At 43.5% G+C, this 14770-nt stretch overlaps 1 protein-coding gene and 1 long non-coding RNA gene across 2 annotated transcripts in view; both read left to right on the top strand.

Moving 5' to 3' along the window:
- LOC109844315 (probable LRR receptor-like serine/threonine-protein kinase At1g06840) overlaps positions 1-2584 on the top strand; it is an 81300-nt gene extending 78716 nt beyond the window's left edge. Inside the window, 1 exon segment of the mRNA XM_020413303.1 lies at positions 2424-2584. Within this exon segment, the coding sequence (XP_020268892.1) occupies positions 2424-2447 (24 nt within the window). The 3' untranslated portion in view covers positions 2448-2584.
- Positions 4508-14455, top strand: LOC109845401. The gene is made up of 3 exons (XR_002248332.1): positions 4508-4763; positions 4834-4892; positions 14097-14455. It is a non-coding gene; the product is annotated as an uncharacterized LOC109845401 (long non-coding RNA).

Below are 14770 nucleotides of genomic sequence, written 5' to 3'. Positions count from 1 at the left end.
TTGGCAACCCTGACGCCAACTATGATAGCTAGGCTTTTATTTTCAAAAAAAAAAAAGAAGACGCGCATGCGATTATCAGAGGATCTCCTTTAGCCCCCAGCTCCAAATCCTCTTGGGTCAGCTCATGCCGTCGATTAGCGCCCCAGTCGGTAGTGGATCTGACTTGGGGTTTCAAAAAAAATTTCTTAATTTTCAAAAATTCAAAAAATGATTTTAATTTCTAAAAATAATTTCTAATTTAAAAATATAATAAATCTCTAATTTATTAAAAATTGCCCACTAGTTAATAAAAAATTAATTTTTATTGTAGATATGACATCCCAGATGTCAAAAATTAGATTTTTACACCAAAAATTTATACTTTCTAATAAAAATAAATTTTTATTATTGAAAATCCTAACTTTTCTATTGCAGGGACTAAATCACATCAAGAAACTACAGATCTAATATAAACTAACACAAGATGCAATAATAATTAGATCTAACCATGAAAAAGAGAAAAGGTGCGAGCAACCCTAAATTGGCTTTATTACTAATGTTAACTATTCATGATCAACTATGAATATGTAAATCTCTTTGTTTAGAGATTACTTGTCTTGAATCTACAAAGGATTGCACGCATATGATCTTCATCTTCGAACAACAGTTGCTGGTCGATTTGATATGGCGAGAAGCCCCTGCATATCTCCCGCCGACTACCATGTAAATCACAGAATTGAGAGAGGAGGAAGATGATGGTTGTATTTTCTATCTGATAATTTTTATGCATCTTTGCATATGTATTTATAGGAAAGAGGGACTCTTAAACCCTAATCCAAATGGGGTTGTTGGATCCTGTATGCAATGCTAAAACACAGGGAAGAACACAATCACAAACACAAGGATTTTATCCTGGTTCGGTCCTCCAGACCTACAACCAGTCCCCAAGCAACCCGCTTAAGGTTTTCCACTATTCTTGAATTTCCTTACAAGAATAATCCTTGCACAAACTTGACAATCCCCTTGTCAATTTGCATACCATTTCTCAAACCGGAGAAAGACTTTCCTTCCCTCAAACCAGAGAGAACCTTTCCTCTTCCCTCAAACCAAAGAGCTTTTCTGATGAAGATTACAACAATCCTATTAGTCTTGATGTGTAGTGATCTTAATTAATTTGTGGCTAATAGGAATTCTCAATATTTTGCCTCACTAAATCTGAGAATTTTGGACAAGAAGGCTATAAAGAGAGTTTTTTAGAATTTCAAAGATTTTCAAAAGTCAAAGCATAATGAATCTTGTTCATCATCTTTTCAAATGAGAAACCCATGCCCATTTATAGAAATCTTAGGTTGGCCTAAAGAGTTTGAAAATAAATTTGAAAACTAAAATATAACAGTCAAAAACTGACCTAAATTCAAACACTTAAAAGTCAAAAACTGCCATTACAAGTCGATTAAAGTGTGAATAAGTCGACTGGCCAGAGAGATTTTAATTTTGAGCAAACATACTAGTTGGTCGACTGCTACAGTGACCAGTCGACTGACAAGAAAAGAAAAATCAGCAACATACACTAAAATGGACAAATATGTTAATCGGTTGATTGCTACAGTGATTCCAGTCGACTGACCAGAAAAACAAAATCAGCAACATACACTAAAATGGACATAACTTCTTACTACGACATCCGAATTGAGTGATTTTGGATGCGTTGGATGCATATTTTAAATATCTATGTGATGAATCCAAAATTATCCCAATCCAATGCTCGTACGATTTTATAGAGAATTTCAAAGTTGATGTATCACTGAAAAATCTAAGTTTCATTAGTTCTTTTATAAGTCGACTAGGGGTATATCATTAGTCAAATGGGGGATTTAGAACTTATAAACTAAGTCATGGTTTGTGTGTGTGCGCGCATCAAGGCTTTTAACAATCTAAGATAAAGTAAAAGTTACAACATGAAGTCCAACTTTATCTTGATTTCTCTTCAGCCTTGCTTGATCAACTTGAATGATGTAGCAGGATATATCTTTTGACACTGCAATAACCAAGTTAGCCAAACACAGTATATTTGTATCATCAAAACATACCTGATCAACATTCTCCCCATTTTTTATGATGACAAATAGTATAAATCAAGTTAGAGAGTTAGAATCTTAAAATCTCCCCCTGAATATATGCACACATATTTTATCTCAATAGGGGTCCCCCACATGTGCCAACAATAACAATATTTTCCCACATTTGAGGCAAGGATAGATACAACGAGATGTTACTGAATGATAGATGGTTTTATGCATCTCTACGCTTGCTCGTTCTTGTTGACCTGCTTAACCATGATATTATAAGCCATAGCTTTCTTGCTGCCCGTTGTTATGTATTGATAGCCGCATGGGAGCATATCCATCTGAATGCACTCAGAAATTTGTTTTATTGGCACTTAGATGTTGCCAGGACCAAACAGATGAGAGGCCATCAATGCCAGAGGTAGTGAGGGAGCTGGAGAGCATATGGAGTTTGATGCTTGAAATTGATAGCATGTCTATAGTGTCCATGGAGACGGAACCTTCTACGATGGAGAGACAATCTTCATCGTCATCTTTGATGGGTGCCTCTATGACCGATCATTCCAGCAGTGTAATTGCATCCATCACCCCTCCTTGATTCACATGTATGTTTCAAAGAAATCATGTGTCTTTCTTCATTTTGCTTTTGTTCTTTGCATCCAGTTCGAATGTCTTTCATTAATAGGATACTAGGACAACTATATGTTAAGTACATGTAAGCTGTACTTTTTCTGCATGTGATCATCTTTAGGAGTACATGCTTGTATATACTATGTATAATCTGTTACTTATTATGTATCGTAAACCTGTGCTTGACATTGATCTTGCTTCTGTAACATGATCAGCTTATAAAGTAAACTTAGTTTTTTAAATGATGGGTGCTTACACCCGATACAAATGAAGCACGATGAAAGAACAGATGAACATAGAGGCAGATGATCAAATCGCGGCATTAGCCTTGATGTCGATAGGGTTTGGGTAGAAGTAGAGAACAAATACACCCAGCGAGACGAGCATTGATCGCCATGATGATATGCAGTGCGTTTGTAAAGCTGTTGCTCAATGTCAAGCTGCTTGCAGCAAGCCAGGCCTGTGGAAGGCCTCCCTGGAAGTTGTAAGTGTAGGTGCAGCGTTCATTTGTTGTTTGTTAAATTACTAAACGATCTGAACCCATTTCAGGCCTGCTTTTCACATTCAGCTTGCATAACCTGGCATAGAATATTTCTAAAGTTACATCCTATTTTAAATCTTAATTGTGCAACTCATATATGTTCCTGTGTGAGGAAGAAAAAATGGGTATGACGTATAATGCTCAATTCACTAAATGGGCTAATACCTAGTATGAGTAGTGGGGAGACGTGTCCTTTAAGAGTCGCATCAAAAAGTGCGGACTTTACTATTTCTATCTAATGGCATCCAAATAAACTAATGAATATTTAGAAAACATCATAGTAATTTTACCCAATCTGCTGAAATTCGCTTAGCTACATGCTCGAGTAGAAAAAAAATTTGCATCAAAAATTTGCATCCATCTCCAAATCTATCTTTATATCTCCAATGGCTTAATTGCACTTAAGTATCCTTGTTTGCCATATATTGCACTTGTATGCCCTCACTTATTTCTACCAGCGCTTATATACCCTAAAGTTTAATTGCACTCAGTTTTGGCTGCACTCATATACCCCAAAAAGTTTTTAAAACTTGCAATTAAATATCCTAAATTTTCTATAACTTGTACTTAAATACCTTCTAGTTTGCATAACTGAGAGTACTTGAGTGCAAGTTTTAAGAACCTTGAGGTATTTAAATGCAAGTTTCAAAAATTTTATGGTATACAAGTGCTTCTAAAAACAAGTGCAACATAGGATATATAAGCGTGAGTTTTAAAAACTTTAACGTATATAATTGATGTAAAAAACAAGTGAGGGTATATAAGTGAAACATAGGGAAAATTATTGGGTACTTAAGTGCAACTAAGCCATTTCCAATGGACCAATAACGAAAGCCCTGTGCCAGCATTGAAGGTCAATTTCCTAAGATCATGGATGAGACAAGCTGCTTGGTAACAATCCATTGATAACTTAATATTTAAATGGCTTATCTTTTTTTGTCTCCTGTATATGCTTGAATTATCGAGCATACTAGCTCAAACTGGGTATACACAATTATGTTCGACTTCACCATGTGTCTATAGTCATGAGCCATTCGTTTAAGCACGGTATAAGCTTTGTTGAATCACCTGCCAATGTGGAGGAAGATAGGGGTCTTTTATGAAACTATCAAGGGAACAAACAGCTCTCTTCTTGCGCAAGGTAACAGTTCCTTTGTTAGAAGGATTTGGGAACAGAAACTACGCTCAAGTTGGAATCTCATTCAAATATGTTGGCATAGATGAGAGCAAGGATGATGCAGTGTCGTATCAAGTTCTCGCCATTTTTTCTTTAACAAGGGTTTTCTTTATATCAACAAATGGATGTTCGGGTTGAAGGGAAAGGCACGTGTATGTATCTCATCCCGCTGTGGCGGATGCGTGTGTTGCCCTCTTATATGAGGAGAGAGCCTATTTGCGGCTAATGCTACTCTCATTTGAAGGGTCGTGTACAAGAGGTAAGGCAACATGGTGGCTAAAAAACCGGTAGCATGGGGCCAGAGTGTTCTGCCTCCTCCACACACTCTCTAAGGGTAGGCAATCATGTGTGCTACACCCCGCTATGAGAGGTAGAAAGATAAAAAAGAGTTTTTAAGCTTTTATTTGGGGCCGAGCTTACGCCGAGCTTGTTGAGTGCAGGTTATGCCAGGTCAAGGCTAAGATGGGGACTTGAATCGACCTATACTGGTGATGCTAAGGTTATCTTCACCAATCCCTTTGTTGTGTTGGCCTTTGATTCAATGTTTCTATTATTGAGTGGCAAATTAGCGTTGACAGCGTATTCACCGTGTTGATCGGTGATCTAGGTGCATAGTATGTCTTGATTGGCCTCTTGGGATAGGTTTATTTCTATGCACACTGGTTCCATCCTCTGAAGCGCAAGAGAATCTTTAGGTAGTGAGTATGACTCAAACCTCAAGGAGTAATTGGAGGGTGCTGAGATAATTTAACCTTTTCATCGCTTGCACACGCCAGCTTTTATCATCAGTATGTTATTTTCAGCTGTCGCATTGTTTGTTCAACTTCTACTGTCATTTCGATGCATCCTCTAACTGACACATTTTCTTGTAAAATAGTGTGTAAAAGGTGTTCCCGTAATGTTTTGAGTGGCATTTCTCAAAGCTGATGTGGCTTCCTCAAAGATTATGAATAGGGGTATTTGTTTACTCCTTTTATCATCTTTAGGTATTCGTGTTGCTCTTCGAAAGTCTCCGATCTTTAGCTGGAAAGCCTAGCCAAAAGCCAAATGCTTTAGCCGACACGAAGCACGGGAGTAGTCGGCCTTTAGCCTCTAAGGCGACTCCTCGGGAGTCCACCCAACTCCCAATCGAGACGACTCCTCCAATGGACGACTCGGCTGTCTACCGAGCTATCTGACTGAATTGACGACTCACTTGTCTAGTCAACAAGTTACGAGAATGACCCGACTTCCAATTCAAATCCTGCTGGGGAAGATAAAGATCCGAGTCATCCAACTAAGATATTTCCAAGATATACGTCGATCAACCACAGTATTGATCGGTCACGTCAAAAGTCTCAAACTCTAACAAAGTCTTAAATGCAATAACGGCTCATTCTATTCCCAAGTCACTTCTGGGACGTAATCAAGACACCCACTGAGCTCAGACGACCTCTCTTCTAGTCGCCAGCTGCCATCTGTAAAACAATGAATGGCTAGATCGGTCAGCCTATCTTCCCTTTATCCTTATCCGTCAAACCTAGGACGTTATCGAGGTGCCTCCTATACTCGAGTACCCCACCCTCCAGTCACTAACCGCCATCTGTCAAGGTAGAGGCGACTCAGCACCTCGCCATATTCTCAGCCATGCGCCATCAAATCAATTCGGGGGACTTATCGAGATCATCTCAAAATAGTACCTCCTCCAGTCGCCAGCCGACACGTAAAGGAACTACTGCTGACTCAGCCTCCAGCTCATCCCCCACCGTCGTCCACAAACCCGTGATGAAGCCACGTGTCTATCCTCGACAGCCTATAAAGAGGGAGGCATTTGAGCCAAATAGGGGACCAACTTTTGAAAACGCAGGTTCTTCGAAAAACTTAGAAGTCACTCTTCTTCTTCAAGTTGTTTCTAAATAATTCTAAAGCGAGAATGTACCCTGCATGGACCTCAATGGCCCAAGGACTCTCCCTAAAACCTTCCTCAAATTCATCCTCTAATTTGACCGTCGGAGGTACCACGGGGGAAACACGCCCCGTACCCCGGCGTTCCTTGTGTGTGCAGGCTATCAGTCCACTCCGTGCGCTCAGAGCTAGGCATAAAGTCGGAGAGGGAGTCGACCCCTTTTATCCTTCACAATCCTCCCTCGGCAAACAACCTCCCCACTATTGGCTGTGTGATTATACACATCAACAGTTTGGCGCCCACCGTGGGGCCCTCTCTTCTCTGAGAAGAAATGTCCAATTCTGAGCAGGGGCCTGATCCAGTTTATTCTTACACTACTAGAATCACATCACTCAAGCTAAATGAAGCCTGAAATCGCATCATTCAAGCTAAGGAGGAATAGCCTATGGCTATGAGGAGCTAGAAGTAGGCATAGCCCTCCAGGGCTCCGACAGCTTTCTGGGGAGTATTTGCCAAGTAGAACCCCGAAAGCCCTCCTGAAGAAGATGCAGCACTAAAGTGCTCGTCTGGCTTGAACATGAAGCGTAGGCTTCCCACAGCCGCCACAGATACGAACTCCATCTTCTGAACAGCCCAGAAGCCTGGAGTCGGATCATAAGAAAAGCCCTTCCTCCACCAAGGGTTATGATCAGATCCAGAATAGCACAAGCTCGACCCCACGCTAGTCCATCTGGCCCAGGAGCAGCCATCAAATCTGTGGCGACCCATCCGGACCATCACCGCCTTCACAGAAGAAGTCCTTTCTCACCCAGCGTGAGAAAGCGGGAAGAACTCGAGGGCTCACCGGTTGGTCTTCTCAAGAAGATTAACAGCCGTCGCCCCAACAAATGCTCAGAACCGCCAGAGTCGAAGTGAAAACTGGTGGTCTAAGCATGTGACTTGTATTCTCCCGACAAGAAGGCTCCTCCATTTATGAGATGGTCCGGTCGTCTTTGTCCCTGGAATCCTCAAGAGGAAAAATATGATCCCATCAAATTCCAGGGAACAAAGCTTCGACGACGGGGGTCCTCACCAACAAGAAGCCCCATCACAAAAGTTGCCTAGGCCTCCTCCTGCTAAGCGCTATCCTAAGAAAAGCTCAAACAACGGATACTAGCCAGACAGAGCAACTGACAGTGAACAAGCAATATCTGTTGAAAATCCTCATGTTCACTGTCGACCATCAACGACCTCAGCAACAAATTCAAAGTTCGAAAAGGTCATTGGCTGATGAGATGGCAAATATGTCGGCCGTTCGGTAACGACTGGAGCCAAACACTTCGCCCTCGAAAGAAGGGATAACGCATGATTCAAGGCGTAACTTAGTTTGCCAACAAAGAAGGCTAACAAGGCAACAACTCCCTTTCATCAAAACAGGAATATTCACAAGCGAAAAGAAACAGTCAAGGAAGCTCAGCCTCGGTGACCTAGTCCCCAGCAAAAAGTCGTCCTCAAAAGGCATCTAAGCAAAAAGTACGAATTCGGCGTCATCCGAAGTTGCAAATGTGAATCTGCTGTACTCTGTTATGTATAAATTTCAAACAATCAATGAAAGCTAAATATACATATATACATATACATATAAAATGCTTAAGACCTAGTCAACTCTCGAGAGTTCTAGGCACGATGTTATTCTAATCGATCTCAAAGTCCTTGGCTCCTGATCAGGAATAAGCCTAAGGCACGACGCTATTCCAATCGATCTCAAAGTCCTTGGCTCCTGATCAGGAATAAGCCCAAGGCACGACGCTATTCTAGTCGATCTCAAAGTCCTTGGCTCCTGATCAGGAATAAGCCCAAGGCACGACGCTATTCTAGTCAATCTCAAAGTCCATGGCTCTTGATCAGGAATAAGCCCAAGGCACGACGCTATTCTAATCGATCTCAAAGTCCTTGGCTCCTGATCAGGAATATGCCCAAGGCACGACGCTATTCTAGTCGATCTCAAAGTCCTTGGCTCCTGATCAGGAATAAGCTCAAGGCACAGCGCCATTCTAAATCGATCTCGAAGCCCTTGGTACCTGCTCAGGGTAAAACCAAGGCACAACCCTTCGGCCGACTCCAACAATCGCCTCTCGGCCTAAGGGAAATGGAAGACCTAGTCTCCTAGGCGCCCGACTCCTCAGTCGGTACAAAGACCTTGGTGCCGCCTCAGGAAAGGCCCAAAGCATAACGACTCCTCAGTCGGAACAAAACCCTTGGCTCTTCTTAAAGGTAAGCCCAAGGCACAACATATGGTTTGATTTCGTCTGCTCTCATCAATCATTATGGTCAAGCCCTTGGTACCTGCTCAGGGTAAAACCAAGGCACAACCCTTCGGCAGACTCCAACAATCGCCTCTCGGCCTAAGGGAAATGGAAGACCTAGTCTCCTAGGAGCCCGACTCCTCAGTCGGTACAAAGACCTTGGTGCCGCCTCAGGGAAGGCCCAAGGCACAACGACTCCTCAGTCGAAACAAAGCCCTTGGCTCTTCTTAAAGGTAAGCCCAAGGCCCAAGGCACAACGACTCCTCAGTCGAAACAAAGCCCTTGGCTCTTCTTAAAGGTAAGCCCAAGGCACAACATATGGTTTGATTCCGTCTGCTCTCATCAACCATTATGGTCAATTCCTTGGTTCCTCATACGGGTAAGCCCAACGCACAACGACTCCTCAGTCGGAACAAAGCCCTTGGCTCTTCTTAAAGGTAAGCCCAAGACACAACATATGGTTTGATTCTGTCTCCTCTCATCAACCATTATGGTTAAGTCCTTGGTTCCTCATACGGGTAAGCCCAAGGCACAACGACTTCTCAGTCGGTACCAAGTCCTTGGTTCTTAGAGCTAAGACCAAGGCACAACGACTATTCAGTCGGTAAAAAGACCTTGGTGCCGCCTCAGAAAAGGACCAAGGCACAACGACTCCTTAGTCGGAACAAAGACCTTGGTTCTGCCTCAGGGAAGGCCCAAGGCACAACGACTCCTCAGTCGAAACAAAGCCCTTGGCTCTTCTTAAAGGTAAGCCCAAGGCACAACATATGGTTTGATTCCGTCTGCTCTCATCAACCATTATGGTCAAGTCCTTGGTTCCTTATACGGGTAAACCCAAGGCACAACGACTCCTCAGTCGGAACAAAGCCCTTGGCTCTTTTAAAGGTAAGCCCAAGGCACAACATATGGTTTGATTCCGTCTGCTCTCATCAACCATTATGGTCAAGCCCTTGGTACCTGCTCAAGGTAAAACCAAGGCACAACTCTTTGGCCGACTTCAACAATCGCCTCTCGGCCTAAGGGAAAAGGAAGACCTAGTCACCTAGGCACCCGACTCCTCAGTCGGTAAAAAGTCCTTGGTTCATCATACGGGTAAACCCAAGGCACAACGACTCCACAGTCGGAACAACACCCTTGGCTCTTCTTAAAGGTAAGCCCAAGGCACAACATATGGTTTGATTCCGTCTGCTCTCATCAACCATTATGGTCAATTCCTTGGTTCCTCATACGGGTAAGCCCAACGCACAACGACTCCTCAGTCGGAACAAAGCCCTTGGCTCTTCTTAAAGGTAAGCCCAAGACACAACATATGGTTTGATTCTGTCTCCTCTCATCAACCATTATGGTTAAGTCCTTGGTTCCTCATACGGGTAAGCCCAAGGCACAACGACTTCTCAGTCGGTACCAAGTCCTTGGTTCTTAGAGCTAAGACCAAGGCACAACGACTATTCAGTCGGTAAAAAGACCTTGGTGCCGCCTCAGAAAAGGACCAAGGCACAACGACTCCTTAGTCGGAACAAAGACCTTGGTTCTGCCTCAGGGAAGGCCCAAGGCACAACGACTCCTCAGTCGGTAAAAAGACCTTGGTGCCGCCTCAAGGAAGGCCCAAGGCACAACGACTTCTCAGTCGGTTATCCAGTTCAAACTCCTCAGCAAGAATAAATCCGAAGTATGGTGCCTTGGCCGGACATTAAAATCTGAAATTCCTTACTTAGACGAGCTCAAGACAGCGCGCCAAACACAAATTCTATGCTTCTTGACTGAACAAAGAAATGAGGACGCCGATGCATATGGACTATAAAGAGCGACATAATTCTTAAAGAAGAGGACCAGGCCGAATTATAATGAAGACAGGGTCACAAGTCTCAGCCGACGATTTGTAATTCTCAGAAACAAATGATAAGAAAAATCACTTTCTATTCATAATGTGTTTTTACAAAAGAGGTCCAACAGGGCTTACAAAAAAAAAGAGAGAAGAAAGAAAAGAAAAATTGGGTCCGGCTACCGAACCCCCTGAGAGGCAACCTCGGTCCTCCTTATTAATCAGAGCCTCCACCACTTGGCGAGTCACCCCTCCTTTTCTTGAGAGGCCTCCTGGAAGAACTCGGCCCCTCCAAGCCCGTCCTTTTACATACCTCCATTGGGGGAGGAAGGACTGTTGCTCCGGAGTCGGAGGAAGACGAGGAAGACCCTCCCACTTTTAGGAATTCATCTCCGTCCAGAGCCCTGAACTCCTAAAGGTCGAGATGGTAACAGAGCTTCTCTAGGTCTCCGGCCTCGGGAGGGCTAAGGGCCCTCGGCTCCAACACATTGTCCTGTACTTCAAGCCAACCCGAGCAGGACAGAATGTTGTCAGCACCAAATACCCAGACGAAAGACCTCCTCCAGTCCTCTTCTAGTTCTGGGAAGTCATCATCCAGGTGGAAGTCGCCCCGGCAGTGGAGAAAATAGTGTGGGTCGGCCTTCGCGGACCCCACACTAACTACGTGCCCGAGCAAGTTAATGCTGGGCACCACGCCCGCCTCGGAGCAGGCATCTATAAACGCCATCAGAGTATAGATGGCGTGTGGGTAGAATTGGCAGGGGGAAACCCCCAATGCTGCGAAAACCTCACTGACGAAGGGATGCAGCGGTAGGCGTAGGCCGCATTCCAGGTGCGCCCGGTAGTGAGGCACTCAATCCTCGCCGTGCATATGCACCGGAGTGAAGCTGTCCGGTGCCCCTATGGTCATGGCGTGGGAGATGTCGTACCAACGGTGCAAGCGAGGCACGTCATCCAATGACATTCTCGATCGAGAACAATACAGAACCCTGAGCCTCCTCTCATGGTCATTTTGAGGAAAAGCCATGTGTAAAATGCTTGAAGGGATAGGGATCCAACAAGAAGAAGAATATTCCTGATGAAGAATGTGCTCCTAAAGTCGCGTCAGAAATTATTTATAAGCCTCCGAAGAAGCATGCAGAACTCAAGAGGCATGATCTCGAAGCAACCAAGGAAGATCAAAGAGGATCCGTTTTCGAAAACGGAAATGACTCGCGGGAAATATCAACCGCCCAACATAATTGTTGCCTACTCTTCCCACGACGCCTCGTTTCCCGACGAAGCAGTTTCCAATGTTGGCAACATTAAGCCAGAGAGGAATCAACAGTTTCACTCGGACCCGACCAAAGTCGGTTCCGAATGAAAGGGGCCAACTGTTATGGTAATCTACCATCTATAGATAAAAATGTTAGAAGATTATCTCCATGGGCCTAATGGAATCGCAATTCAAATCGACTCAGCTGGAAAGCCTAGCCAAAAGCCAAATGCTTTAGCCGACACGAAGCACGGGAGCAGTCGGCCTTTAGCCTCTAAGGCAACTCCTCGGGAGTCCACCCAACTCCCAATCGAGACGACTCCTCCAATGGACGACTCTGCTATCTACCGAGCTATCTGACTGAATTGACGACTCACTTGTCTAGTTAACAAGTTACGAGAATGACCCACCTTCCAATTCAAATCATGCTGGTGAAGATAAAGATCCGAGTCATCCAACTAAGATATTTCCAAGATATACGTCGATCAACCACAGTATTGATCGGTCACGTCAAAAGTCTCAAACTCCGACGAAGTCTTAAATGCAAAAGCGGCTCATTCTATTCCCAAGTCACTTCTGGGACGTAATCAAGACACCCGTTGAGCTCAGACGACCTCTCTTCCAGTCGCCAACTGTCATCTGTGAAATAATGAATGGCTAGATCGGTCAGCCTATCTTCACTTTATCCTTATCCGTCAAACCTGGGACGTTATCGAGGTGCCTCCTATACTCGAGTACCCCACCCTCCAGCCACTAACCGCCATCTGTCAAGGTAGAGGCGACTCAGCACCTCGCCATATTCTCAGCCATGCGCCATCAAATCAATCCGGGGGACTTATCGAGATCATCTCAAAATAGTACCTCCTCCAGTCGCCAGCCGACACGTAAAGGAACTACTGTTGACTCAGCCTTCAGCTCATCCCCCACCGTCGTCCACAGACCCCTGATGAAGCCACGTGTCTATCCTCGACAGCCTATAAAGAGGGTGGCATTTGAGCCAAACAAGGGACCGACTTTTGAAAACTCAGGTTCTTCGAAAAACTTAGAAGTCACTCTTCTTCTTCAAGTTGTTTCTAAATAATTCTAAAGAGAGAATGTACCCTGCATGGACCTCAATGGCCCAGGGGCTCTCCCTAAAAGCTCCCTCAAATTCATCCTCTAATTTGACCGTCGGAGGTACCACGGGGGAAACACGCCCCGTACCCCGGCGTTCCTTGTGTGTGCAGGCCATCAGTCCACCCCGTGCGCTCAGAGCTAGGCATAAAGTTAGAGGGGGACTCGACCACTTTATCCTTCACAATCCTTCCTCGGCAGACAACCTACAAACTATTGGCTGTGTGATTATACACATCAACAGTACCGATCCATGCGACTAATGAGATCATCAAGAGCTAAGCCTGTGCGTATATACTTCATACGATCAGTACTGTTCTATTTCGGATTCTAGTAAGGATTCGGTGCATGTGAAATGGTTGCCACTTCTTGAGGATCTTGAGGAGTGTGGAGAGTTATCCTGAGGAAGTGCAATGTTAGCTTATCTGTATAGGGAGATGACAAAAGTGGCACTCGTGCAAAATAAAGAATTCAAGGGTTGCCTCACTTTGTTGTAAATATATGGTCATGGGGGCATTTGGGAACACCATATTTGAATGAGGCCTACGCTCTCGATGGCCAGATTTTGTTAGGATGCAAGTATACAAGTTTGTAATAGATATGATTATATGTAATTTTATACATTTATTTTAATCTATACTAACCATTTGTATATAAAATAAATGGAATGTTTCCAGATCTTGGCAAACCTCCCCAAAGGGTCATGAAAACTTCTACAGGAATGAGCTTTATCAAATGGAGGATGAACAGCTATAAAATCATAATATCTAAATATATTCAATCAATACATTATTTATTAATGATATGTAAATTTAATTAATCTTCTTTATAGGTCAAGTGGATGCCCTATGAACTGGTTTTAGAGTCACTAATAGATATTTGCAGAGAAGGTGAAGATATATAGCGTGCTCGAGTCCCGATTATATGTTTTGAGATTGTCAAAATTCACGTGCCTGACTATGTGCTCCGACAATTTGGATTAAAACAACATATTCCAGATCCTGTAGAAAGAATAGAGCGAAATCCCCGAAAAGGAGCACATCATGCAAATTAGGAGATAATTCGACATGCTTACATTCAGAATTAGGAGTTGAGGGAGAAGGTTGTAGTGATGAAGAGGGCTGACGCACCTGACCAAGGTGTGTACTTACAGTGGTATTGGGGGATTACTCACCGATGGATATTTCAGGAGAATAAATCACCCAAGGAGTACATACCGAGAGGTCCAGTTGAGAGAGAGAGAGTTGATAAGTGTATATACCTAGATGTGTACAATTATTTTGTGATTATTATTTTATTATCATCCACTTGCTAATAATCCTTTTTCGCTTTTTATCTTATAGGTACAAGAACTCGATGATGTTGCTTTTATTGCACATGATGCATTAGGAACGACTACCGAGCCAGGGGCGAGGAGCGTGTTCCTTCGCATCATAGGAAAGATTCTATCCGCTCTTAGGAGGACGCGCAATATGAAATGTGATGGACACGAGGAACGTCTCATAGGGTACGAGCGTTGATGAGTCTGAGGACACACGAGAGCAGGCTCAAGTCGTGCACTTGATGAAGCTGGAGGCTCACAGCAAGCTCAAGACGGATGTTCACAGCAGGTTCAAGTCGACGAGGATGTCATGTGCTCACAAGTTCACACACAACCGGACGTTGAGATCATCCGAGCTCATGTTGAAAGTGAACAGGGAAGGGGGAGAGGAAGAAGAGGGAGAGGGAGAGGGAGAGGGAGAGGAAAGGGAGTTCTAAATATTTGTTAAATTTTGGTATACTTCATATGATGTTTATGTTTGAAATTGAATGTTACGTTTGAATTTTACGTATCCGATTGATTATAGATTTTTAGTAAGTGAATTGAATGTTACGTTTGAAATTGATTTTGGATTGGTATGTGTTTATTTGTGTTTGAAAAGATATGTGTTTATTTGTGTTTGAAATTAATTATGGATTGATAAATGTGTACCAAGAGTTGGTGTTAAACTTGTGGATTGATATGTATTAGCAGGAG

This window comes from Asparagus officinalis, chromosome 6, assembly GCF_001876935.1.
Source record: "Asparagus officinalis chromosome 6, Aspof.V1, whole genome shotgun sequence".
NCBI classification, from domain to species: domain Eukaryota; kingdom Viridiplantae; phylum Streptophyta; class Magnoliopsida; order Asparagales; family Asparagaceae; genus Asparagus; species Asparagus officinalis.
Note: the sequence above shows the minus strand (reverse complement) of the source record. Positions and strands in the feature narration are given on the sequence as shown.